At 38.5% G+C, this 26,202-nt stretch overlaps 1 protein-coding gene across 2 annotated transcripts in view; it reads right to left on the reverse strand.

Annotated features, from left to right (window-relative positions):
- Positions 1-2,879: 2,879 nt before the first annotated feature.
- The window catches only part of B4GALT6 (beta-1,4-galactosyltransferase 6), a 63,495-nt gene continuing 40,172 nt past the window's right edge, over positions 2,880-26,202 (reverse strand). Inside the window, exons 4-9 of one of the 2 annotated variants that reach the window (XM_037165632.2) lie at positions 24,640-24,764; positions 18,288-18,404; positions 11,611-11,798; positions 7,228-7,350; positions 6,842-6,943; positions 2,880-6,370 (exon numbers count right to left, since the gene is read on the reverse strand). In XM_037165632.2, coding sequence (XP_037021527.2) covers positions 6,223-6,370; positions 6,842-6,943; positions 7,228-7,350; positions 11,611-11,798; positions 18,288-18,404; positions 24,640-24,764 — 803 coding nt within the window. In that variant the 3' untranslated portion in view covers positions 2,880-6,222. The remainder of the gene's footprint in view (positions 6,371-6,841; positions 6,944-7,227; positions 7,351-11,610; positions 11,799-18,287; positions 18,405-24,639; positions 24,765-26,202) is intronic. The other variant, XM_037165633.2, reaches the window with a different exon arrangement.

The following is a 26,202-nucleotide window of genomic DNA, read 5'->3' on the forward strand; positions in this document are numbered from 1 at the left end:
TTGGGTAATCACTGACTTAAAGAGAATTAAAGAATGTGATCATTCTTTATGATCTGAGACAACTTGCATGAAAGAAAAGGTTGTTACTCTAAAGCTGAAAACTGGCTTACTCGGAGCTAAATTTTGGCAAAGTGTGTCAGGCTCTGATTAAGATTAGGCTTATTTAATCACTTCAACAATCCTTGGGTAGTTCCTATCACCCTTGATTGAGAAATCAGGAAACTGAGGACCACAGGGGGGTGCCATTTTGCTAAAACGTCACACCTAATAATAGTGGATCCCTGAATTCAAACTCAGGTCAGGCTAATTCCCGAATCTCTGCTTATAACCGCCACCGTTCACACAGCCTTCCTAAATGTTAACTTCAAAGCTTCAAGGTCTGTAGCAGGAGAACCAGTGAATCTCAACTCTCCTTCTGAAGGACTGTGCAATGCTTAAGCTAAGAACTATTCTGTGTCTGGAGAAAAGCTGCTCCTACAAAGCCAAACATTGCACTGGTGAAATATTAAAACCAGTGTTTAAAGAGGCCACAACTGAGTCCCCTGCCTCATAGAATGAGGGCTTGGTTTCTACTTCAGTATTACAGAGAGAAGACAGTAAACTCTTTGAGGATCAGGAGTTAATGCCTGGCACCTTTTGGAGATTCTCGCAACCACATGCTTCAACTGGCAAAATTGGGAAGGTTACATTAGCAATGAAATTCAGGTCCGCTACACTATGTTATAGGAATATGTCGTGACAGATATGTTTTATTTTTAAACCCATATATTTTTCTTTTAATAGTAATATAGTTTTGACAGATATATTGGGTTGGCCAAAAAGTTAGTGGCTTTTTTTCCCCATAATATGGCTCCAGTAGCACTTAATTGTCTTTAACTGCACATTCAAAACAATTTTGTTAGATTGTACTGTGATGGCTCTTACCAGCATGCATTTAAAAAAACTTATCAAAATTGAATTTTTGTGTAGCCACTTTAATATTGAAGAAAGAAGAAAATAAGCAAACTCTTTGGCATATTATGCTTTATTTCAAGAGTAAAAACACAACTGAAACAGAAAAAAGATATGTGCAGTGTATGAAGAAGGGGCTGTAACTGATTGAATGTACCAACAGGTTTGTGAAGTTTCGTGCTGGAGATTTCTCGCTGGACGAGATTTCTCATTTGGGTAGACCAGTTGAAGTTGGTAGTGATCAAATGAAGACACTAATTGAGAATAATCAATGTTATACCATTGGGAGATAGCTGACATACTCAAAATATCCAAATTAATCAAGTTACTGGTAAACATGAAAAGTGTGTTTTTTACTTTATGAAAAAAAACTACATGGACTTTTTGGCCAATTCAATAGTACTATCTTTTCTGAAGTCACCTAAATCAAGATCAATGCAGTTCATTCTCCTTAAGAAGGGAGATTCTTAAGTAAAACAGTTTTGGTTCAGAATACCTCCACAACCTTAAGTCCCTATGTTTAAAAACAATGCAAAAATATATGTACACAAGATCATTAAAATGAGTCACATTTCATCACTGAACAAATTACTACCATAGGTAAGAACCTGGGACCAACTAAACCAACCCCATTTTATGGCTTTGCATCATTTAAATGACTGAATAATTATGACTTAATGATTGGCTTCATTTGTGATATATAGTGGTAATATCCTGATAGCTCATACTATGCATAACAAGTAAAAATACTTAAAATTCAGTACACAATAATTTGATAAAATCATGATCTCACAATCCAGCCCAAATACAAATCTAGTTCCTAGGCATTTTGAGGTCTGATTATTTGCTTTCAAGATCTTCAATACTACTTGACACCTAAAAAACAAGAAGGGAATTGAGCATGAAACCAGTTTAGTTTACTGAAGTTGTACAGGGAGGAGAAAAGTAATGCTGAAAATTACTTCTCAAATATTCATCTTGATACACTAGATTATTAATTGTATTGAGGACAAACTTTTTTTGTGTGTTGGCTGTTGTCATCTTTTTTATTTTACTGCTGTTCAAGTACAGTTGTCTGCATTTTCTCCCCACCACTCTACCCCCATCCCAGCCATCCCCACCTCTCTCCCCTGATTTCATCCCTCCTTTGTTTTGTCTATGTGTACTTTGTAGTTGTTCCTGAAACCCCCTCCCCCTCTGCCTCCATTATCCCCTTCCACCTCCCCTCTGGTTACTGTCACATCGTTCTTAATTTCAATGTCCCCGGTGATATTTTGCTTCCTTGTTTGTTTTGATTAGGTTCCACTTAAAGGTGAGATCATATGGTATTTGTCTTTCACTGCCTGGCTTATTTCACTTAGCATAGTGCTCTCCAGATTCATCCACACTGTCACAAAGGGTAGGAGCTCCTTTCTCTCTGCTGTGTAGTATTCCACTGTGTAAATGTACCATAGTTTTTTGACCCATTCATTTATTGATGGGCATCTAGGTTGTTTCCAGCACTTGGCTATTGTAAATTGTGCTGCTATGAACATTGGGGTGCATAGGTTCTTTTGAACTGGTGTTTTGGGGTTCTTAGGGTGTAATTTCAGCAGTGATTATTATATCTGCTGAGTCAAAAGGAAGTTCCATTTTTAGTTTTCTGTGAGGACAAATATTTAAATATTACTGTTTCTTTTGAGGAAAAAACTGTGGGGCAATCTCTCAGTGTATTTCACTTAAACTGTTCAAAAGACAGGTGCTGCGCTCATCTTATGCTTACAGCGCAATCCTAGTATGGCCGAGGTATGCACCAGCCACTCACTTGAAATTTAGAAAAACAAACAACAATGAAAAACCCGGATAACCTCCAAAAAGTTCCTGAGAGGAAATAATTACATCATCACACAAAGTCTTTAGAACATTATATTTCATAAAAGACAATGATAAAAAAGTACAAACATTTCCATGAGAAGCAAAAAAAATGAGAATACAAGAAATTACTAGCATTTATTTCAGTGCATTTATGTAAAAGCCTTTCAGATCTCAGCACACTGACCTGAAGCAAACTCCCTCCTTCTGAGAAACACTACTGTGGACATTTCAGTTCTCTCATCGGCATACTGGCAAATACAAGGCAATAAATCTAGAGTGCTAATATTTGTCCAAAAAGAAAACACATGAAGAAATAGAGCAAAGACAAGCAAATGCCAAATAGAATGACACAAAATCTGCTTTTACTCACAGGGAGTCTCCAAAAGAGCGAGAATACTGTCTTACGTAGTTTTCTATTTTGTTTTCAAGTAGATAGCCATCTCTTGGCTGGAAAAGAAGTATAAGCAAATTTGTAATATGTAATTTTGTACTTACATAACATTGTAAGCAAGGTTTCCTTACTGAACACCTTTTCACAAGCTAAACCAGAAATCTAAATTCAGATTTAAAAAAAAATATTCATTACACCCTAGTTTTTTGCAAAGATTTAAATGACTATCACCACTACAAATGAGATATAGTGTTACTGCAAATAGGAACACTTATTCTTTTTTTACAAATAGGCCCATTAATCATTATTATTACCTTCTTAACTGAGAGACACTATATAACTTTCCCAGCAGTGCCACAGAGACCTTGTAATAACTCCATGTCCACTATACATGTCTCTTGGTTTTGAGACTAAGAAATACAATGAGTAAGTTATCAGAGGAGGTCTTCATAATTTTAGAAAGGTTTCCACTTGCTTGACTTGATTTGTTTAGGAATGAAGTAACACTTTTTTCATAGACGTATCTCTCATGGCACCCGATGGAATAGGCAAAAAATACATGCTCACTAATGTACCCACTAAACAAAACTATAAAAAGATAGTTTGAATTTGCAATGTATTTGTTAGTTTTTATGAAATAGAGTTATTTTCACATAATAAACATAATTGGGCAAAACTCTGTCACAGATATTGAAACATATAAGTCACTATAGGCAAAATTCAATTTTAAGTCTGCAGTTAAAAACAAAAGACAAAAAAACAAACTAGTAAGATGATTTTCACAGAATGACATACAAAAGTCAAAACTGGAAAAGAAGCAAAATATTCACGGCCCACTCCTAAAACAAAAATTACTATTAGATTTAATCCAAAAAAATAAGGCAGATACTAATAGAACTGAGTTATCTTCAAATTGTACAATGTATATCAAAATGAAAAGATTCCAAAATGTGGGCACATCCACATTAAAAAACAATGTTTTCCTAATAAAATTCAGAAACAGCCCTAATTTTCCCCACAACTAAAATAGTTCATTATTCCATGAATTAATTATGCTCCTCTGCCCCTACTCTCTCATTATTGAACAACAAATGGTAACTCCCCCAACTGACTTTCGTTCATTACACTGAAGTAAAAAATTACATTGACTATGAGAGACAGAAAATGGACAGACAAATTAAGGACAAATTTACTTTTCAGGTTTGAGTTTTCATTATTTTCAGTAGAAGGAAAAAACAGTAGAGACAAATATTTTGGAAGTGTTTCTAAGAAAAAATGTGGAGAAATTCTGTTTGGTATCATAACAGGGCTGTCAGTTTTCTCAAAGTACAAGAATTTCATTCTTTTGTGATTTGTTTTGTGGTCATTTGTGTTACCAATATTGTCATAGAAAGTGCCAACTTCAAAAACTAAACTTACGGCCTGAGATAAATAACCGTATTTCTGTTCCAGGTGAATGGTCTGTGAGGCGAATGTTATCCAAACATCTCTCAGATACAGCTTTTTGTTGTTCTTCATTGTTACTGAAGACTCACTACATAGATATACAGTTTTTTGTTTTAAATTTGTGAAAGTACCTTAAGATATTTTAAGGAATCTTTGGGTAACAGTAATTGATCATTTTTAAAGTAAAAATAAGTACTTGATTTTGCCATAAAAAGTTCATTCAAATTTAAAATAAAGTAATACACTTGATGTCAGGTGGTGAAGACCTGTTTTCTGAGAATTGCCTGATAATATCAATGTATTTAAATAACTGATTACGTGTTATAATATACTTCCATTAAACTATACTTTAGTGAGGAAATTTTAATAATTAACACCAGAAATATAATTTCTTAAAAGTGAAAAAAATACAGTGTGAATGAAATTGGCCAATATTAGAAAGAATCCCTCCAAACTTGAAATTCCATGAGTCTGAGAACTGAACTTAAAGTTTATTTTTATCTACTAAGCATTTATCTTCATAAAAATAGAACATTTAATTTCTTATCTAATAGTATAATTCATTTGTATATTATAAGTACTATTGGTAGGTTTTCCATATAACTCATTCTTCTAAAAAAATTGTTTCAATATTTTTTAAATAAAAAAAATTTTGGCTCTTCTGAACTCAAAATAAAAGTGCTGTGCGCTATTAGAACAAACAAACAAAAAACGGTGTGCAAACACACACAACCTTAGGGACATTTTTTGAGGCACAAAATCCCTGACACACCAGAGGTCCATGAAAGACAGTTAACATGAAGAGGTCCTTTATATCATATGTCACATCACAACTTTAAAAATTTTCTTGGTAATACCCATGCAATATGCATAAACATTATGGTTGTGATATAGCAAAATCTGATGAGATCGCAAGCAGGAAAATTATAGGTAATCCTGGCAGGAAAAAAGCTGTCTCAGCTTCTCCTTCTACCCTTTAGGACCCTACGAAAGCCGTGCCTTCTTCCACACGGAAGGCTGAAGGTCTAAAGCTCAAAACTAGTATAACAGTTTACTGTATTAGTTGGCTGTCAATTATTGACAGTTCCTTCATTTCACACAAGGGTTAACCTTTTTTTAGTGACATAAATTTACATTGTTTTTTTCCATGCAAATAAAAAAAAAGGTCTATAAAAGTCCAATAAAGGCATAACCGACTACATGCAAAACTGTAACACATCTTATTTGTCAACAATTTAAACACATTAATTTACATCGCATATGTACAAAATATGTTTAAACAGAAATAAAGCGTTCTCTTGAGTTAAATTATAGATTTCAGTATAAAAATGTTTTCTTTACAGGGAGCTCTTCACTTCCACGGCTTCTGATCTCTGCAGCACTCGCCGTGGGGGTGTGTCTCTGGCAGAGGGCGGAGGAAGCAGGCTGACTGTAGACAACCCACAGGGTAACCACTGAGGACTGCTGGCCCTTCTACAGACGCGTGCACAGTGACCCATCCATTTGCTGACCTCCACTGAGCGTGCACTCCAGGTCTAGGGTCCAGCATCATGGTCCATCTTGCCAGGAGAGCGACTTCTTTAATAGTCTTCAATTGGAGCTAACTCTGGCATGAGGTTTACGGATATGTTTGTATACAACCTATCAACCAGCACTTTTGGCATGTATATTAAATTGTTCAGCCCGTCAATGTACTGGCGCTCCTTTGAATACCTTAGCAATTTATACCTATAGTGTTGGAAAGAAAAAAAAGTCACAAATGTGTTCAAAAAGAAAAATTGATGGGGAATATCCTCAAGGTTATTCTTATAAATTAAAGCATTTAGTGCTCTTTACAATTTTTGGTTCTCACATATAATTAAAACCCCTCTAAACCACTGTTATAAATTAGCAGTTGTATGAGTCTTAAAATGCCCCCTGAAAAAATTATTCTGCACCCTCATGAGTTAGACATCCTTAATATATAAAAGGCATTATGTTTTATGTTAAGAAAACACATTTTATAGAAACAGTAAACTGGACTTTTTCATATAACATGACTATGTATATATGCAGATATATGTATATCTCTTCAACACAAGCACAAAAATGCTAAAAAACTGATATGGCCAGAAGATTTTTTGGGTGCAGTGTATATTTTAAATCTTTCACACATTAAATAATTTTGAACTCAGTCTCCAAAGATGATATTAAACTTACCGTCCTAAAAACTGGACTTCACCTCGATGATGATGAGGAATAGACTTGTATTTTCCCAAGTCTCCCTCTGGTCTTGTTACATTATACCCAGCATAGTGAACTCTACAATATATGGAAATGAAAATATAAGCAAATAAAATCTGACATAAACATGGAAAATAATGAGTTCGATTTAAAGTGCAAAGGAATGTTCTAATGGGTGTGTCACTAACAATTTCAGAAGGCCCTCCTAGAGGAAAAAAAGGAGAAACACCAAGTGGGATTTAGGACGCTCGAAAATTTTTCCACCCCAAAGAATCTTCTCTTGGCATAGCGAAGTACAATTTACCTAACAGAAAGGGAATTTGCAGAAATTCTGTTATTAAGCCATTTGCACCTCCACACACCTGTTCCAAAGGTCGTCGTCTTCTCCTCCCCAGCCCCAGAAGGCGTTGGGGAAACCGTTGATCTTCCTGAACTGCTCCACCGTCAGTCCACTCACGCCGCCGAAAAACTCCTTGTAGGGGAGGCTGAAGGAAGGCAGAACAGAGCACCCACAAAGTACATCACAACAGTCTGCCAATGGCACTGTCTTCAGTCCTTTACGCGCCTTGCAAAATAGACCCCTATTTTCCAAATAAGTAATTATGTTGATTACATTCTATTCTGGGAAATGGAAAGTACTCCAGGAAACAAAATATTTTTATACTCTAGTAAAACAAGTACATCTAAATGTGTTATGTAAAACACGAAATAAAACACTTGTGGTAATTTAAATTTAATATTTAATGTTATTGTAATTCTCAAAACCCAGTGTTCAAAATTGTTTATTGTTACAACAAAGTAAACTTAATTAAATCCATCAATATCTGTCCATGCAATGTTAGATGTTGCTAAGGTAATAAAATCATCTAAATTAATAGAACTTATTATAAACACACTATTTATTATACATACCAGTATAAATGTGTATTAGTAGAGACAAGTCTAGTATTTAATTTTAAAATGACAAGCTGCCTATTCCTAGAGTATGTCTGCCTGGATTATACCCCCCAAATTCTCCTGAACAGTTACAAATACACTGATTTTTAATGTACTGATATTTAGACTACTGACTTTTTATGGAGATGTAACTGACATGCGAGTATAACGCTGCATCAGTTTCAGGTGTACATCATGACTGTATGTACGTAGGTGTCGTGAAATATTACCAAAATAAGTCTAGCTAATATTTATCACCACACATAGTTAGAAAATTCTTTTTCCTTGTGAGGAGAATTGTTAGGATCTACTCTCTTAGCAACTTTCAAATATACGATAGAGTATTATCAACTACAGTCACCATGCTGTAGATTACATCCCGGAACTCAGAACTGAAAGCTTGTACCCTTGACCACCATCAGCCATCTCACCACCCCTCACCGCCCACCCCTGGCAATGACCAATCTCTTCTCTGTATTTACGAGGTGTTTTGTTTTAGATTCTACTTAGAACTAAAATCATACAGTGTTTGTCTTTCTCCGACAAATGACTATGCTTTTAAATTTGGATTTTATTTTCCTTACTTTTCTCTAACTCATACTCCCAGAAATTTGTCAAACTAAATTATTCATTTAGATACAGAATGAATACTGAGGTAGCACCCCTGGACTGCAGACTTGAGTAAGTCTCGTTGGGGAGTGGCATGCTACTCCTAAAAAAGCCACCAGTGTGAAGGGCCAGGAGAGAAAACACAACCACGCACAGCATCTGAAAATCAAGGTGAAGGAAATCCGGCCGGAACTGTAGCACAGTTGCCTCAGAGAAAGGGAGGAAGCCAATTTCCCTTTTTCGTTGAAGAAACTCTTGCCTATTCTCTGTGGGGAAGAGCTGTCTGCCAGCTGGGATCTTGTGTGGCCAGAAGGTGGAACAGGCAGCTCCCACGTGGAACTCCAAGGTCGCAGGGAAAAGCAACCTTAGCTCCACCCTGGGCCAAAGGCACCCCAAGACAGTAGTGACAGCAACCTGGACCCCAGAGACGACCATATTGTCCCAGGTGACCTCACGAGGCCCTTACTTGGGAATTAGGATTCCTGTAATACAACCTGGGACTCAAGAGGGTCAATGAGCATTCTTGGTGTGGTTAAGCAACTGGTGTTTTCCACACCAGTTGGATGATTATTTTTTAACCCTTACCCAAGGATGTATTTTGATTCATTTCAGAGAGAGAGAGGAAGGGAGAGGGAGAGAAGGACAGAGAGAAACGTTAACATGAGAGAGAAACAATGATTGGTTGTTGACTCCCATATGTGCCCTGACCGGGAATCAAACCCACACCCTACGAATGTGATCTGACCAGGAATTGAACCCACAACCCTTTGCTGTACACGATGACACTCCAAACAACTGACCCACCCGGCCAGGGCCAGTTGGATTAATCTTGCCCAGGTCAGTGATTTGGGAGAATCCTGAGATCCCAGCAGGTGTGTGTGTGTGTGTGTGTGTGTGTGTGTGTGTGTCTGTGTTGACACATCTACATTGGCAAGCACATTAATTCCACTTATTGTTCTGCTTAAGTGGCAATAACCAAGTGGACTATACCCAAGATGAAAAAGATTAGATAAAGATGAAAGCAAAATAGATACACTAAAAACCAGAAAATGGAAGTTCAAACAAGCAGAACTCTAGTAGTGTTTACCTCACACTGTCCACAGAGGGAAGGACACCAGTCTGGGGACCTGGGCTTTCGGGTCAGCAGCCATAGGAGTGCAGACGTCATTTCTGGGCAGAGAAGCACCACTGGGCTTTGTCCCGGCTGAAGTGTGCACTACCCAGCCACACCCTACCTGCTACCCTCTCCTTAAGCCAGCATTCTAATGTCCAAACTCCCAATGCACCCTACTCACCCTAGCATTAATCTAGGTAGGTATGAATACTTTACTCATAAGAAATTATGACCTTTATGGTATTTTTAAGTGAAAATCAGTCACACTAAATCTAATTTAACTCCAGCAGGCTAACCAAAATTGTTGCCAGAAGTGTAAAAATTCCTAAAACCAGAGATCCTAAACCTGAGTGACCTTTCGAAGGGAGTGCCAGACTTGGAGTTCAGATACTGTGATATCAAGGAAAAGGCTTCCTAATGACGAGAACAACCAGCAAAACAAGGCAAAGCTGTTCTTTTCCTGTTTCAGTGCTGATTCACCTGCTCTTGTTGTTGCCTCTCTCTACCTGCAGGTCAGGCACCAGGCTAAGCATTCATACTGGATTTATCTCCCCTGCTCCTCTGTTTTCTCTCCTCTCCAGTTTAATTAGCCAGTGAAAACCATAATCTCTTTCCTAGAATATACTTGCTTTCATGTCGATTTAAGTTACTGCCACAGCATCCCACAGAACAGGAGAACATATTCACCAATACATCTACGAGAAGTTAATATTGAAAATCTACAAAGGACTCATATAACTCAATGCCAAAAAACCCCAATTTAATTAAAACATGGGCAAAGGACCTCAATAGACAATTCTCTAAAGGACATACAGATGGCCAACAGACATAGGAAAAGATGTTCAGCATCACTAATCATCAGAGAAATGCAAATAAAACAACAAACAACAAGTGTTGGTGAGGATGTGGAGAAAACTGAACCTTTGCGCACTGTTGGTGGGAATGCAGATTGGTGCAGCCACTGTGGAAAGCAGTGTGGAATTTCCTCAAAAAACTGGAAATGGACCTGCCTTATAACCCAGTGATTCCACTTCTGGTATCTATACAAAGAAATCCAAAAAACTAATGCAAAAGAACGCATCACCCCTGTGATCACTGCAGCATTATTTACAATAGCCAAGACATGGAAACAACTCAAGTGCACATCAACAGACAAGTGGATAAAAAAGCTGTGGTACATATATATACATGGAATATTACTTGGCCATTAAAAAATGAAATTTTACCGTCTGTGACAATATGATTGGGCATAGAGGACATTATGTTTAGTGAAATAAGTCAGTCAGAGAAAGACAAATACCATATTTCACTCATCTGCAGAATCTAAAGACCAATATAAATAAACTAGCAGAGCAGAAACAGACTCATTGACATAGAACAGACTGATGGCGGTCAGAGGAGAGAGAGGTCGGGAGACTGTGAAAACACTGAAGGGACTGAGAAGCACAGATGGGCAGTTACAAAACAGTCGTGGGGATGTAAAGTGTAGCACAGCGAATACAGTCAGTAATATTGTAATAACTGGATGCTGCCAGGTGGGCACTGAAATTCCAGGGGGAACACTCTGTAAAGTATGTGATTGTGTAACCATTATGGTGTACACCTGAAACTAATACAAAAATAATACTGAATATAAACAGTAATTGAAAAAATAAACAGTTACTCTCACAGCTTCAACGACTTTACAATTCAGGTATCTCCAGTCAGAGAATGAAAAACTTTCTTTCTTCTTATTAAAACCATGTCAAGGATCCATAGTAGAGGAAGGAGAAGACACACTGCAGGAGAGAGGACCTTCCCTGCACGGAAACATCACTAGAGAAGGAAAGCAGAAGGGGGACACACACGTGGATCACACAGCACGAGCAAAATGACACTGCTACTAACCATATCCACACGGGCTTGACTGCAGAAAGAGGCTTCAACCATGGAAGAACCTAGAGATGGACAAGCAACTCTACAGCTTGGCTCCCTACGAGGGCGGGTTGCAATTAAACACAGTCTTTAGGCTTTGAACAATCTGATGCAGATACATAATGATGATACTGTATTTTATACAATATGAGGGAGACTGCACATTACTTACATATACATGTATTTATCCAGCTTTGCTGCAAAATGACGTGGCATTTCTCCACACCCGTAATAGTTCCGGTCATTTTCGGGTAGGTGGTCCACATCGTGGAAGATGACGCAGTCCCACAGGCTGTCTTTCATGGCTTCTTTGAAGCCCACGTTGAAGAGCATCGCGCGGTTAAACGGTTGTGTGCCGGTCTTCACAGGGACAAAACACAGAAATGCTACTCAGGCTCTGCCATCTGACTTTTTTCTAAATTTTTCTAACTTGTTGAAGCATGGTCAAATAATAAATACATCTGAATTAAATAGATAAAATGATAAACATACTTCAGGATTTTCAAATACAGCATTCAAATTTACTTGCATTATTTTATACTTCAATAAATTACTTGCATTAGTTTATAGTTTGATACATTACAATAAATTATTATCTAGTACACTGGTTCATCACATTCATGTATTGAGAGCAATCATGTTTCTATTTTACTTCAAATACATCAAGACATAGATTACTTATGATCAGAAAAAAAATGAAGCCATTAAAAATTATATAGGTTGCATTTTTTTAGTGAAGCTTTCCAAACCGCTATCAAGACTAAGAAAAGCAAACAGTAACCCTTCTCTTACATAACAAGGCCAGGGAGGGCTAACTTTGATCACTGATGCTTATAATAAAGACGACACTTTTAGAGACAAAAACTATTGAAACTTATTACACAAAACCCAACTTCATTACAAAACCATTTTCCTTTATTACTGACGAAAATATATAAAATGCCTGGGCAACCAACAGTTCCTACTTTTTATTATTCTTGCTTATAATAAATACCAAGAGTACTTATGAAACAAAAAATGGAAACATATTACATATACAGAACCTAACTTTCTATATCATAACCACTTACCTTTCTTTATGTAGGAAATTATATTAAGATGCATTGACAATAAGAAGTTTCATTCTGTAGCCAAAGAAAATTAAACAGCAATTACCCAGGCCTTAGCAATAATTCTCAAAATCATTTCCAAAACAAAAACAAAAGAGGATGACACAGAAGTGAATGAGTTACACTGTGTAGTTTGCACCGAAATGCTGCCTCAAGAGTGCAAAATTACTCATTTTCATTCCTGGGTCCTGCTCTAACTTGAGGTAATAAAACTTTTTACAGCTTCTTTGTTCATCAATGAAATGGAGAGGATACAAGAGAAAGGAAGTTAAATTATAATGTTATTACTGGTGCATCAATATCAGCTTGAATTACTTCCTTTAAGGCTTTAGAGATTGTTTTTATTGCTTCTTCTCTGAGCAAACAAGTGGCAGGTGACACCGCTGCTGCAGGAGGCTGTGCAGTGGGAGGCTGGGGGTCCGAGGAGGCTTCTGTGCAGGATCTGTCAGCAGTGTCCAAGCCAGGGTCTCGGCTGGGGTGAGGGTCAGGTCAAGGCCGCAGAACTCACAGAGGCAATGCCAAAGACAAGCAGTGGATCCCTGTCACCAAACTGGGCCGCCTGGTCAAGGACATGAAGATCGAGTCCTGGAGGAGATCTATCTCTTCTCCCTGCTGTCAAGGACTCGGACACCACTGCCTCTTCCCTGGGAGCATCCCTCAAGGACGCGGTTTTAAAGACTGTGCCTGTGCAGAAGCAGACACATGCAGGCCAGAGGACCTGATTCAAGACATTTGTCACCATCAATGGACTACAAGGGACATGCTGGCTGGATGTTAAGTGTTCAAAGGAAGTAGCCGCTGCCATCTATGCTGCCGTCATCCTGGCCAAGTTCTCTGTTGTCCCTGTGCAACGAGGCTACTGGTGGGACCAGATCTGTAAGCCCCAGACCATCCAAAAGCAACACATTTGAACTCTTCTAGCATCTTATTCTGGTAGTTATCCCCGTGCTTCAAGATGATGAGAGTTCTGATGTGTCCATGTGTCATTAACTTTAGACACTGTCTATGACTCCTTATCATGGCTGTGGAGGCTTTACACTACCTGACTCACAGCCTCTCCATCCATTTTCCCAATGTATGGAGTTGTATCATAACTTTAGTTAAATAAACAGTGTAACATTAGGATGACAGAAATATTTCATGAGTACTGAGCAAATTATGGTGACTTTTCTTTCTCAAACTGGAATTAATAACTGTCTCATCTTCTTACTTTCTGTAGAACTATTATTACTTTGTACAAAAGCCCCGATAATTATGCCCTATACTATTAGTAATTGATGAAATCACCTACCAGTTCCTTCCCCACTCACCCCACCCATGCCAACACCCACTGCCCTCGGTTCTTGTGCCAGTCTGGACTGGTCTGACCAGGTATGACTATCAATCGCTCTAGCACTTCTCCTTCATTCTCTAGATCACCTGTATCTGTTACTTGGCTTTCTCAATTTGCTGAGGTACATCTTTCAGCAGCCACCTAAGTAAGGGTCCGTGACAAAACTGAAAACACCCTCAGTCTATCCTCCCACTTAACTGACATTTTAGCTGGGTGGAAAGTTCTGGGTTGAAGATTACTTTGCCCTAGAATTTCAAAGGCATGGCTCCACACTCTTCTAGCTATCAACATTGCTGAGAAGGATCATATAGTTATGATATATAATCACTGGTAGTTTTTCCTACAGAACCTTTTTGGTCTCTTCCCTTTTCAATTTGTATTCTAAAATTTCAAAATAATCTGTCCCGCAGTGGCTCTATATTTTACTCAGGAGTGCACATGGGCCTCTTTAATCTGAAAGCTCATAGGTTTGCTTCTGGGAAATTTTCTTATTTTTTTGGTTACTATCTCCATTACCTCCCATTTTCTTCTGATATCTTTCCCAGAACCCTAATCAGTGAGCATATTAGTTACTTACTGGTGTGTAACAAATCACAGCAAGACTCAGCGGCTAAAAACATAACGGTTGTTTACTACCCTCACAGTACCTGTGGACAGGGAATTCCGACAGCTCAGGAGCAGAGGTGCCTATCTCTGCTCCGAGATGTCCGGGCCTCGGCCCGAGGACCCATTTCCAAGGTGGCTCACTCATGTGGCCAGCAAGATGATGGCAGCAAGTTGGTTCCTCTCCTTGAGTGTCCTCGTGACATGGCAGCTGGCTTCCCCGAGAAGTGAGTGATCCAAGAGACCAAGGCAGAAGCAGCAATGTCATTGATGACCTAGCCTCCAAAGTCACATGTGTTACTCCACAATCTGCTGCCCATTCTACTGAAAGTTCTCTTTTAGTTCTCACATTTTCGATAATTTTCTTGTTCTAATTATTCTTTATAGTGGCCTGTATTGTTTTTTTTTGTTTTGGGTTTTTTTGTTTTGTTTTTTTTTTTTGCTTCATGGGTTCATTATCTTTCCTTTATTCTCTGTGGATATTGATCATGAGTTTCTGGTGTTCTTTTCTTAGATTTCCTCTATTCCCTCCAAAGTCTCTTTTTTTTTTACATTTCCTTTCATTTGATTGGTTTTGTCTCTTCTCATGGAGGCCTTCTTCAAAATCTGAGAACCCTTGGCTGCCCATTCATGTTTGAGAGTCAGGCACTTAAAAAGCTGAGGGAAATGGCCGCACATGTATGTGAGGATGGTGGCATACTACTCTTCATGCAAATACCACACACCACACACACCTATACCATACACCACACGCAGGCGTGGACACGAGCAAAGCCCTAAACCAAACTACAACCACGAAGCCCGTTCCTCCCCTGCATCCTCTTCTGCATTCCACACATGCCCACAGCTCAGAAAATGGCAACACCCTTGAGCAAGACAAAAACCCTGGCATCAGTGTTAACTGGCCTCCACTGTCCACGCTACGCATCCAACTCTTCAGCAAAAAATATCACTTCTACACCCAGTGCGGTCCAAACCCAACCACTGCTCCCCTCCACCCACGGCAGCCCAAGTCAACATCTTTCCTACCTGGACAACTGCAAAAACTTTCTAACCGTTGTTGTTCTAGCTCTTGTCCCCCTCAGTCTATTCTCTGAATAGCCATCTTACTAAAACAACAGTTAGACCATGTCAGTCTTCTACTCAAAACCCACCACAGTCTTCCAATCTCACATGGGATCCAAGTCCTCACCCTGGCCTGTTCAGTCCTTCATTATCTGCTTCTCATCCTCTCCGATTTCCTCCCTAACACTCTCTTCCACTCATCACTCTAGCAAGACTGACCTCACTGCCCATACACACCGTGTATCTCCTGCCAATGCACGCCCCCCAACATCAGCATAGCTTGCTGCTTTACATCGTTCAGGGCCACTCCAACCTCATCTCCACTGGGAGGCCTTCCTCGAATACTCTGTAAGAGAGAACACCTCTCCTTCCCCTTATTTTGCCCTGAGTGACACCTGATATATCACACAATTATTTACTGCCTGTCTCTCTCCGTGAAAACAGGAGAGGCCTTTCCTGCTTTGTTCTCTTCTGTATCTGCTTTGTAGGGAGGGAGGGAGGGAGGGAGGGAGGGAGGGAGGGAGGGAGGGAGGGAGGAAGGAAGGAAGGAAGGAAGGAAGGAAGGAAGGAAGGAAGGAAGGAAGGAAGGAAGGAAAGAAAGGAAGAAAAAAAGAAGGAAAGGAAGGAAGGGAAAAAAGAGGGCTTCATTGAGGTGATAAAGTAATAAATAAACTGGCCTTTTTCTATAGAAACTTCCAAATATGGGTTAGGGCATCTTTTTCCTGGGGCTAATCTATTTCTCTAATGAAGACATCACTCATGCCTTGCCTCAGCTGGAGAAGTTGGGGAGGCTCATACCTAAATGCTGGCTTGAAAAAGCTGAACAGGAAAAGGCCTGAGGGTCGCGGGTCAGCCTGCAGGCTGATGTGACCCCTCTGCTTCAAGGCCTCACAGGATGGCTCTGTCAACACGGTTCAGAGAGTAAACGTTTCATTCACCACAAGAAACAACTGAATAATCACCTAGCAACACAAGCAAAAATGAGGAACTGGGGACTTGATTGTTTTATAATCCAACTTTCAGACAATCCCCTTACTTTAGCCCAATGCTTTACTCCATCTTCAGTGATGCCTTTCGAGATTGACAGGGGTTTGTTCAGGAAATTGATTCAATTCTTGTCACAATCACCCTCACCACACACACGGCATTGGACAGCCTCTGCCCTGAGAAGGGAGCCGCCAGGGGTCCATCTGCTTCCTCACTTCCAGGAATGTGTCAGAACCTCCCAACTACTTCCATCTCTTTGTCCTTGTGGTTTAATAATGTTTGAAAAGTTTTTCTTGCATTCTCATTTTAGAAAGGAGAAAAGGCAAACGTGTGTGCAATCTCCCTTATTTAAAACTAGGAGCTCTGAGCTGCTCTTCAATCGCTCATCACTTCCGGGCACGAGTCCAGCAGGAAAACGGCTCTTCTGTTTCACATGCGGTAAAGATGTTAGTGCTGAAAACTACGCACGGTCAAATACACCGGCCTGAATTAATATTGATCGAGGCTGGGATCCTGACTTATGAGGTTTACAAAATATAAATCTCAGTTGCTCTGTACAGATTTCTTTGTCGAATGCACAAAATAATTCAATGAGGCTGGACTCTCAGGAGAATATGCCTTTAAAAACACAGAGGCAGAGAGTTCACCTCCCAACACATTACGAAAATTGAAATTTTAAAGAAAGGAAACTAGCAGTTGGTAAACTGACCTAGAAGTTCACAATTATGGCTATCATGAAAGTAGCAAAGTTTTTAATGTGTTATCAGGTTTAAAAAAGTCAATTTTCACAGTATAGGTTGTTACATAAAATGTACAACAGCGCCATGTACTGTATGGTCATTGTATGTACTGGGAACAAACCTTAGAGGGTGATCTAGATGTATGCCAGTAAGTTGTACTAAAAACTACGTATTTCCAGGGGAATAAACAGAGGAAGAAGCTAAGAGCAAAAAACTTTAAAAAGAATAAAGGAATAAAGGGTCTCCTAGAATAAACTACACAGAAGCTGGCAAGACGCATTAAATATTACAATCTTAGAAATAAAATTTGAATATTTTCCACCTCCAAAAAATCAGCATCCAGTAATATAAAATAGGTCACCTTCTGACTACTGATATATAAGGAAATATATTTTTAGTCAAGTTTAGTGTGAGGGGAAAAAAAAAGGAAGATCAGGATAAAATGAGTTCATTGATGTCTAAACTACAAGTATCCAAATCATATGCATTTGAGACACACACACACAAAAATGTACAGCTTTAGAAATGCTACATAGAAATCAGTAATAAAATCCAGCAAGTGCCCTAATGCTTGGGAGGTAGGGTGGGGGAAAAGACCAAGAAAGAAATCTAAGATGACATTTTGAATGTAAAACTAGGTAATCACAGAGGTGGGAAAAATACAAGTATGGAAAATATTTCCAAAGGGTTCAAATAGGACAAAGAAATTGTGTATATGAAATACTGAGACAATAAAAATGTTTACAGAAAAAAGTTAGCTGATCATACAAAGAAAAGAGGAAAAACCTAGGTAAGATATAAGGTGATTTAAAATGATATCGGCACATCAACTGGCAAGTGGACTGAAAAAAATGTGCTCTACACCATAGAAGCTGAATCCAAAATTCAGTTTTATCAAAATATAAAACCAAGGATTTGAGTTACCTTAACCTAAATATTTTTAATGACACCATATGTAAGAGTTTTATTGCATTGTGGTAGACTTGGTCACCATTTAGAAAAATATTCTTACCTGTTCAATGACATAAAAAGCAAATTCCAGCCGCTGTTTCTGGAGCATTGGAATCAGATGCAAGAAAAAAATTGGAAGATGCTCATGGCGATTACGGAAAGGAATGAGAATGGCCACCTTTAAAGGAAAACAGTAACATATGTAAATAACATAACAACCAGCCATAGAGACAGATGAATACCAATCCTTACAAATTTACCATGTTTTAAAGACGTACCCTTATGAATTTTCTCACCAGAGGTCTAACAGTGAGCAAAGCCCCCAGACATGACCCTTGCCTTTGAGCCACTTATGGTCTTGTGAACCTGGAGAGGTATAAATGGGTTCTGAGGGCCATTCTGCACATTATGATCTTTACTCTGTGAAAACCATGACAAGTTATGGAAAAAGAGTGAAAAAGAGTGATGCAAGCAGATCTGGTGATGGCAGAGACCACTATGAGCACCGATTGTAGAAAAGCCAGAAGGGAGTCAGACGATGGTGTGAGATTCAGACGATGGTGTGAGACAAGAGGTGATGAAAGCTCAAACTGAGGTGAGGCTGAACAAGAGAGACGCGTGTTGTTTTGAAACACCTGAACAACAATTAAAATAAAATTTTAAAAAAAAGTAAACAGACAGGATTTGGTTATGGATGAGATATGAGAAGTGAGGGAGAGGGATGTGTCAAGAGTAACTTCTAGGTTTTCAAGTAGATCATAAATAATAACTTTATCGTGTTTAAGTTGAATTTAAAAGAAATACCATGTTAAGTATCTATTACCCTACACATGGCTTATTTGGCCTAGAGATATTTTTAAGAAATATAACAGATGTGTCATGGAATATACATGAAGTTTTATTGTTATATTAATATTTTTCAGTTAATCCAAATGCACAATTAAACTTTTGCTGTATTTTATGTTTATTTCAGTGGTAGGAAAATATTCAGGTTAATATAAAACTGACAATAAAATAATGTTAAAAATGTTAAGCTTTGGCTGGTGTAGCTCAGTAAATTGGGCACAGGCCTGTGAAGCAAAGGGTCACTGGTTCAATTCCCAGTCAGAGAACATGCCTGGGTTGCAGGCCAGGTCCCCAGTAGGGGACACATGAGAGGCAACCACACATTGATGTTTCTCTCCCACTCTTTCTCCTTCCCTTCCCCTCTCTCTAAAAAAAATAAATAAAATATTTTTTAAATGTTAAGCTTAACAAAAAAGATCATGTAAGCAGCACAGAAAATAAGAAAATTTGTCCTTGATAAATTAAAAAAATTATTCATATATAATCCCTCCCAAAAGAAAAGCAATGTATATGGGAATTAGAATGGTTTCTCAGTACATCAATCTTATCTAACAGGAAACATATTTCTTGGAACTTTCAAAATCAAGACTAGAAAACATCATCTATATAAAATGTTTTAAAATAACATGAGAATAAATGAATAATTATCAATCACTTAACTCACATTTTCTCTTTTCTAAATTTAAACTGTGTCATATAAGCCAAGTCACCCGACAATTCAGTTTGCCCTTGAAATAGCTAAAATATTTTCTAAATATCACCTCTTAGAAATTTCTGATCTAAGCTGGCTTGAGTATAATTATAAATTTTCTAATAAAAAAAACTAAAATTGAAATAACTTTCTTATACATTATAAATGCCAAAATCACTGGATTTTCAAAGAATGTAAGTCAAAATATATCTAATTAAAATTTCTGTGTTGCTCTTCATTCTGGATTTTTAAATACAATCTAAATTGGCTATTACAAAAAATTATTTAAGAACATTAAATCTGGAATTTATTAAAATTTCACATCTACCAAATAAATTTGATTAATGAATAAATGTAAATAATTGGGAGTGCACACATTTAGGACCTAATCCTACTTGTAAAATCAGGACATGGCATTAGATATAGCCAATAAAAAATAGTAACATCTACCTGTGTATTTTGTATTACCAGGGTCATAAATGAGAGAAAATTTTAAATTGTTAAAATAGCTTTATTTAGAGCAAACAAGAGATGACTTAGTAAAATTAAAGCTGTCTAAACTAGAAACTCCACCACTAATTTTCCCTTAGTGCTGATGGGACAGCAGGAAAATGGCACTCTGAAACTGGCATTTTCACGTGCACTTTGTTTTCTATTTGCTAAGTGGTGGGAACTGCCAGCCCCACCCTGGCTCCCATTCCCTTTTGGTTTGCCCTGTGAGAGCAACCCCCCTCCAACAGGCCTTTCCATACCCACAGTGGGGGTTATTGTGGGTGCTGGGCACTCCCTGCTCATTGGGAACTTGCTGCTGTGCTTCTCAACTATTAGTGTATTCAAGGAACTTCCAAATCAATACAGCTCCCAGAGCAGTCCAAGGACCCCTGGATTAATTCTTAGGGTACAAAACGTAAAAGGAGAGGAAGGCATTAGATAGTGAGTGCAGATCCCTACCACTGACCTTATCTGAAGTGCATGAGTGTGATAACTTCTACTGAAAGAAGGATCAAGTTTGCCCTTCCTGGTTTTTAACTAGCTACAAGTTGCCTGCCTCAGATGTAATGAAAATGGGTTATTAAAGCAGTGAAGGTGAATTACGGATGTAGGGGAAGAGGCTACTCAATAGCTTCAGAGCCCATATTATTTATACAATTAGGCTGAGTGTTTATATAAACAAAAAAAAGGTGAAATCATAGTCCTTAACACAGTAATTTCTTCAGTGAAGCATTTAAAATATCAAGAACTGTTTTTGTTTTCACTCTTACAAAGAAACTGAGAATGTCATAAGAGAAAAAAATTACCAGTGCCTTGGCAAATTCGAATAAGCAAAACTATTGTTTTAATAGCAAGTCAATGATCACATTTTAATGAGACAGTTATCAAAAATTTCAAATGGTATGCCCAAAGCACTGTTTTTATTAAAATAAAGCTAGATAGTATCTTAAATTTTCACTCGGTGTGTCCCTTCCTGTGGCTGTGGATGACATTCTCAATAGTTTACAATTTATTGTCTGGACAAAGAAGATCTCAGTGTTCTGTGATCATTTATTTCAAGGTTTAATAGCCTTTGTCTCGGGACAATCTTCGTTACATGTGCCCTAATTTGGTGTTTGAACTGCTGTCCCGCTGATGCATCTGCAGTGGGGTAGAGAACATCTGGTCATTATGTTCTGAAAAACAACGCTTCACCTTCATGAATCTCTCCTCACCTCCTCTGTTCAAGCAAAATTATCCCATCGGTCTGTTCCCACTTTAAAACCACTAACCTTATTGAGTTTATGCATCTATTTTTCGTCCTTGCTTGTTTTCTCTTGTCCTTACTATGAAGAGACTAGTAAGGAATATGGTGTTAACTACCTAAATTTCACCCACCACATTTTGGTCCTACTTTTAAACTTCAAGTGCACCTCCAGCTACAGTGTCCCTAATGCCCTGGCTTCAGACTAGCAGACCGTGAGGGCGCACTAGCTGTCTACTACTAAGACGAAATGAAGCAGAAGCTACCAAGCTCTCGTTCTCCTGTGGCATTTTCAGGTCCACCCTCCTCTTCCTCCTCATCTCCAGGGCCTATGGAAGCTTCTCAAACAGGAAGCACTTGATTTAAAAAAAAAAAAAAAAATTCTGCCCTGGCTGGTGTAGCTCAGTGGACTGAGCGCGGGCTGCGAACCAAAGGGTTGCCAGTTCAATTCCCAGTCAGGGCACATGCCTGGGTTGCAGGCCAAGTCCCCCAGTGGGGGCCACATGAGAGGCAACCACACATTGATGTTTCCCTCCTTCTCTTTCTCCCTCCCTTCCTCTCTAAAAATAAATAAAATATTTTTTTAAAAATCTAATGAACATTTAAAAAAAAAAGTTCTGTGTCTTCCCAACAAGAGGCTCAGAATGAGTTCCACAATCTTCATTTTTGCCAAACACCCCGGGTAGTTCTGCGACGGTGGCTAAGACCCATCTCTGAGGAACCTTAGACTAGAAATTGGAACTCCGGGCCTCTGAGTAGATAACGGCATCCAACAGCTGCTTGGTCCTTTAAGCCTTTGAGTTTTGGACTGAAGCTGATCAGGCCCTACCCGAACGCCGCATGGAGAAGCAACATCACAGGTATAGTGATCCATCTTCTATTTCCTTTAGAAATAAACATGGAACCTCTACTGACTCTTCTCCTCGAAACTGAAGTGTTCAGAAATACCTAGGAACTGCTGAAATCATTGCTTTTAGAAAACCTCAGTTCCAATTAACTAGCCATCAATGTATTAATTAAAAAAAATTTTTAAACCTCAAATATCAAAATCAAGTTGGTAGCAAATGTTTAATATAAATCTAGTTGTTCCTTCTTTCCCTCCTCTGAACTCTGTTCCGAGATTAGAAGGGGACACTTACAGTGGAAATAGGCAGGGGAGGAGGGGAGTCACTTAACTAATCAAACACGGCAAGGAGAGGCCACCTCCGAGTGATCTCTGGATTTCCTCTCACACCTTTAACTGCAGAGCTCAGAACGAGACACGGTATTCTCAGCGGAGTCTTTACAAAGCTGAAGCATTACCGTATAGTTCCTAAATAAAATAAGCTAGTATTTAAACCCCTGAATGAGCCTGCTCCTAGGAGCTTCACTTTCAATACTGTTGTCCACTGATTCACATGGAGTTGACAGTCTATTAAAATCTCCAAGTTGGAACTACTTATGTGTGATATACCTGTCTCCTGGAAAATGAGAAAAAAAACCCATAAAATTTAAAATCCAATGGCTGATATAGAACGCTGGAGAAAGGACAAGAATACTTCATTTTTGTAATCCCAAATTCTTCTACTACCATGCGTCACAGTGCACATCTGAGAGCTACATACACAGTACCCACAGGAATACATGTCTGAGGACCAAGCTCCTTGCTAACCCCCAGCCTTTGTGACTGAGTGTGCTGTTCTTCCATTAGCATGCAACACACTGCTCATCCCCAAGAAAAAGAATTTATTTGGCCAGGACATTTTTAAAAAGTGTAATTATATAAATTGGGCTACATTATATATACAACTATGAGAAAATTTAATCATGAAATATGAAAAGACTCATTTGTTAGCCAAATTTGATCTGGAAAATAACATAAGACAATTGTAAAACAGAATGTTTCACCAAAATTTGTATGGGAATCCATTTAAGCAGCTTTACAACTGAACAGGGCATTTATTTGTCACACAAACTCAGTTCAACAAAACCAGGTTTAGTGCTTACCTTAAGCAGGGTAGGCAAAAGTAAGTTTACCGTTGTAATACAAATAAGACAATCATTAATAAATAATAATACAAGAATACACTGTCTTTATGTACGCACAACTGTCAACCTGCAACGGCCCGCTGCTGTACGTGGCAACACGCTCTCTGTGTTAAGAGTGCAGATATAAATAATACATGTCCCCAAACACAAAGAGCTCAAGGTCAATTAAGTAGAGGACCTTTATCACAAGCTTAACAGAATTCTCCTTCCCAGCAGTGATTTTTGTTGTACTAAAAAGAAAAACCCACAAATATTTCAGCAGAACACTAAGATTTTAAAAGAGAAATTAAAAACCATTCCCAGATTAAGGTTACATCACAGTCCTTTAGGACATAACCTTTGATTTAATCATGTATAATTTTCACTTGAACGCTGCCAAATTATTGTCTACTAAACCACAAAAACATCCCATGAATAAGCACCTGACCAATTTCATAGTATTGAGAGCAAGTGGAGTCTAAACCATGGTTTTCAATTATTTTTAAGCAGCAGAAGCAGGCCTTCTCCCATATGGTTTTTCAAATAAAACGTTAAGTAGAATTCTGGCATTAAAAAAAAAAAGACAAAAAGTTTGTGCTCTGCCTTCTGAAACAGAGGTGAAGAGCCCAAAGTTCTCCTTTTTGTCTCACAATGACCTTGCAGTGGCCTCCTTAGAATTCTGGGACTCAAGGAACACAGCTTGAAAACCACAACGTCAGACCCAACTGGAAATGAAGACATTAATCCTCTCCACGAGCTCTCACCGGCTCCCGGACTTGGTGGGGCTATGCTTGCAAGCGTCAGTAATCACTAGGGACAGTTGCAGGTGGCAGAGAAATCAGAGTCACTCTGTCAAACAGAATAGAACTGAAAAGAAAACCTGTTACCCGGAACTCTGAAACTGGTGATAACACATGAGCGCATATTTTGTATATGCATAGGGCCAGCTTTAGTCTTCATAAGAAACACTATTAAATCGCACTTGAACTATAAATACCTATACGTTAAATATAAAAATGTTGGTGTCTTAAATTTATCAAGACTTAAAGGTATTTCACTACACAGTCTCAATCAAGCACACTTTCCCCCCAATGCACAGTAACGTCACATTGTTTATGAGAAAATCTACCTCACCTTCCATCTGGGTTTACAGTCTTTAGGTCTCCAGTGACCTCCTGGCTCAATATCTAAATCCTTGGAGAAGAGTTGATGAATTTCATCAAAACTGACTTCACTTACATTGACATTGAGAAATCCTCCTAGAAAGTCAAAAGCATGAAGAACTGTTTTAATATTTTTTGCCTTAAAGATGAAGTAAGACAAGCCAACAGCCAGTGGGGTAACTGGCAGAACACAGCTGCCAAAACAATGCGGTTTAGTCCTGTTATCACCACATAATTGTTAATATCACCACCTTTCAATCTTAGGTTGAATGATAAATTACATGGTTACACTATTATTATCTTTACTAAATCAACCAGAAAAGCCCAATTGTTTAAACTTTTTGGTTTTGAATAATGAATATTTTAATGTTCTTTGGGAAATGTCTGCATATCATTACAACTGAGCACATCGTTGCAACTTAACTCCATAAGTATTTAAAAATTATTTTTAATTTCAACATAGTCAACATAGAGGACATGATAACATAGTACAAAGGAGTTAATTAAGCAGTTTAGATGGACTGGGAGCTGAATCCTGGCTTCTGTCTATTGGGGAAATTATTTAACTGTTCTGTGCCTCAGTTTCCCCATCAGTAAAAGGCAGTGGTACTGCCAGCCCCCGAATCGGTGTGTCCATCAGGCGACATGGCGTGTGCGAATGCTCGAGTGCAGTGCCAGCACAAAGGGACACACACTCAGTAAATGTCAGCTACCATTACTGTCATCTACTTCTCTTAAGAGAGAAATTCTGCAAACACAATTCTGCAGATTTACTTTGAGCACCCACCCCATACCTCCTTGATATGCAAAACCATGGACTTCGAAAATACTCCTGGTCTACCAGGCACTCGCTCTACAAATTAACAAGTAAGGCATGGTATTACTGAAGGTGTTTTAACTAATAGACTTTCTGTATACCATCAAAATAGGAATGAATCTTGGCTAGAAAATCATTTCCATTAGCTTAATTAAAACAAATCGAAGGACAGAACTAAGTTCTTTCTAGCCTCTTCATCTCATAAAATAGAAACCCATAAATGCTGGAGTGTCCCACTGCAGGCTGCTGAGCCTCGGCGGTCAGGATTTCACAATAGAAAACATTCAGTTCCTCTCGAGGGAGCCCCTTTCCTGGCTTCCGCTGTTCCAGATTCTATAAGGCTTCCACAGCCTCTCTTCCCACCGGGCTGACTCTCCATCTGCAGCTTCCACTAAGCACTGAGGCTAGAAAGAAGTATTTTAAAATGCAAATGCCTATGTTTCACAGAGTAAGCTAGGAAAAAATTTGCAATCTTCTATCTGCCTGTTCTGCTGACAGTGTTTATGGTGTTTTAGAACCAAATACCTGCCCTTTATTTAATGTGACAAGATATGCAAAATAGCTAATCTTAGAAAAATCAGATTTACCTATGAATTTGCAGAGAAACAGTCCGTGAAATGTAAGAGTGATCAATGTATGTACAGACTATCATGACTCAGCTGACTAAAACAAAACCTAGCACTGTAATCAAATGAAATACACACAAATAAATCTGAT

This window comes from Artibeus jamaicensis, unplaced genomic scaffold (genome assembly GCF_021234435.1).
Source record: "Artibeus jamaicensis isolate MK-2021 breed Jamaican fruit bat unplaced genomic scaffold, CSHL_Jam_final contig_354, whole genome shotgun sequence".
Lineage (NCBI taxonomy): Eukaryota > Metazoa > Chordata > Mammalia > Chiroptera > Phyllostomidae > Artibeus > Artibeus jamaicensis.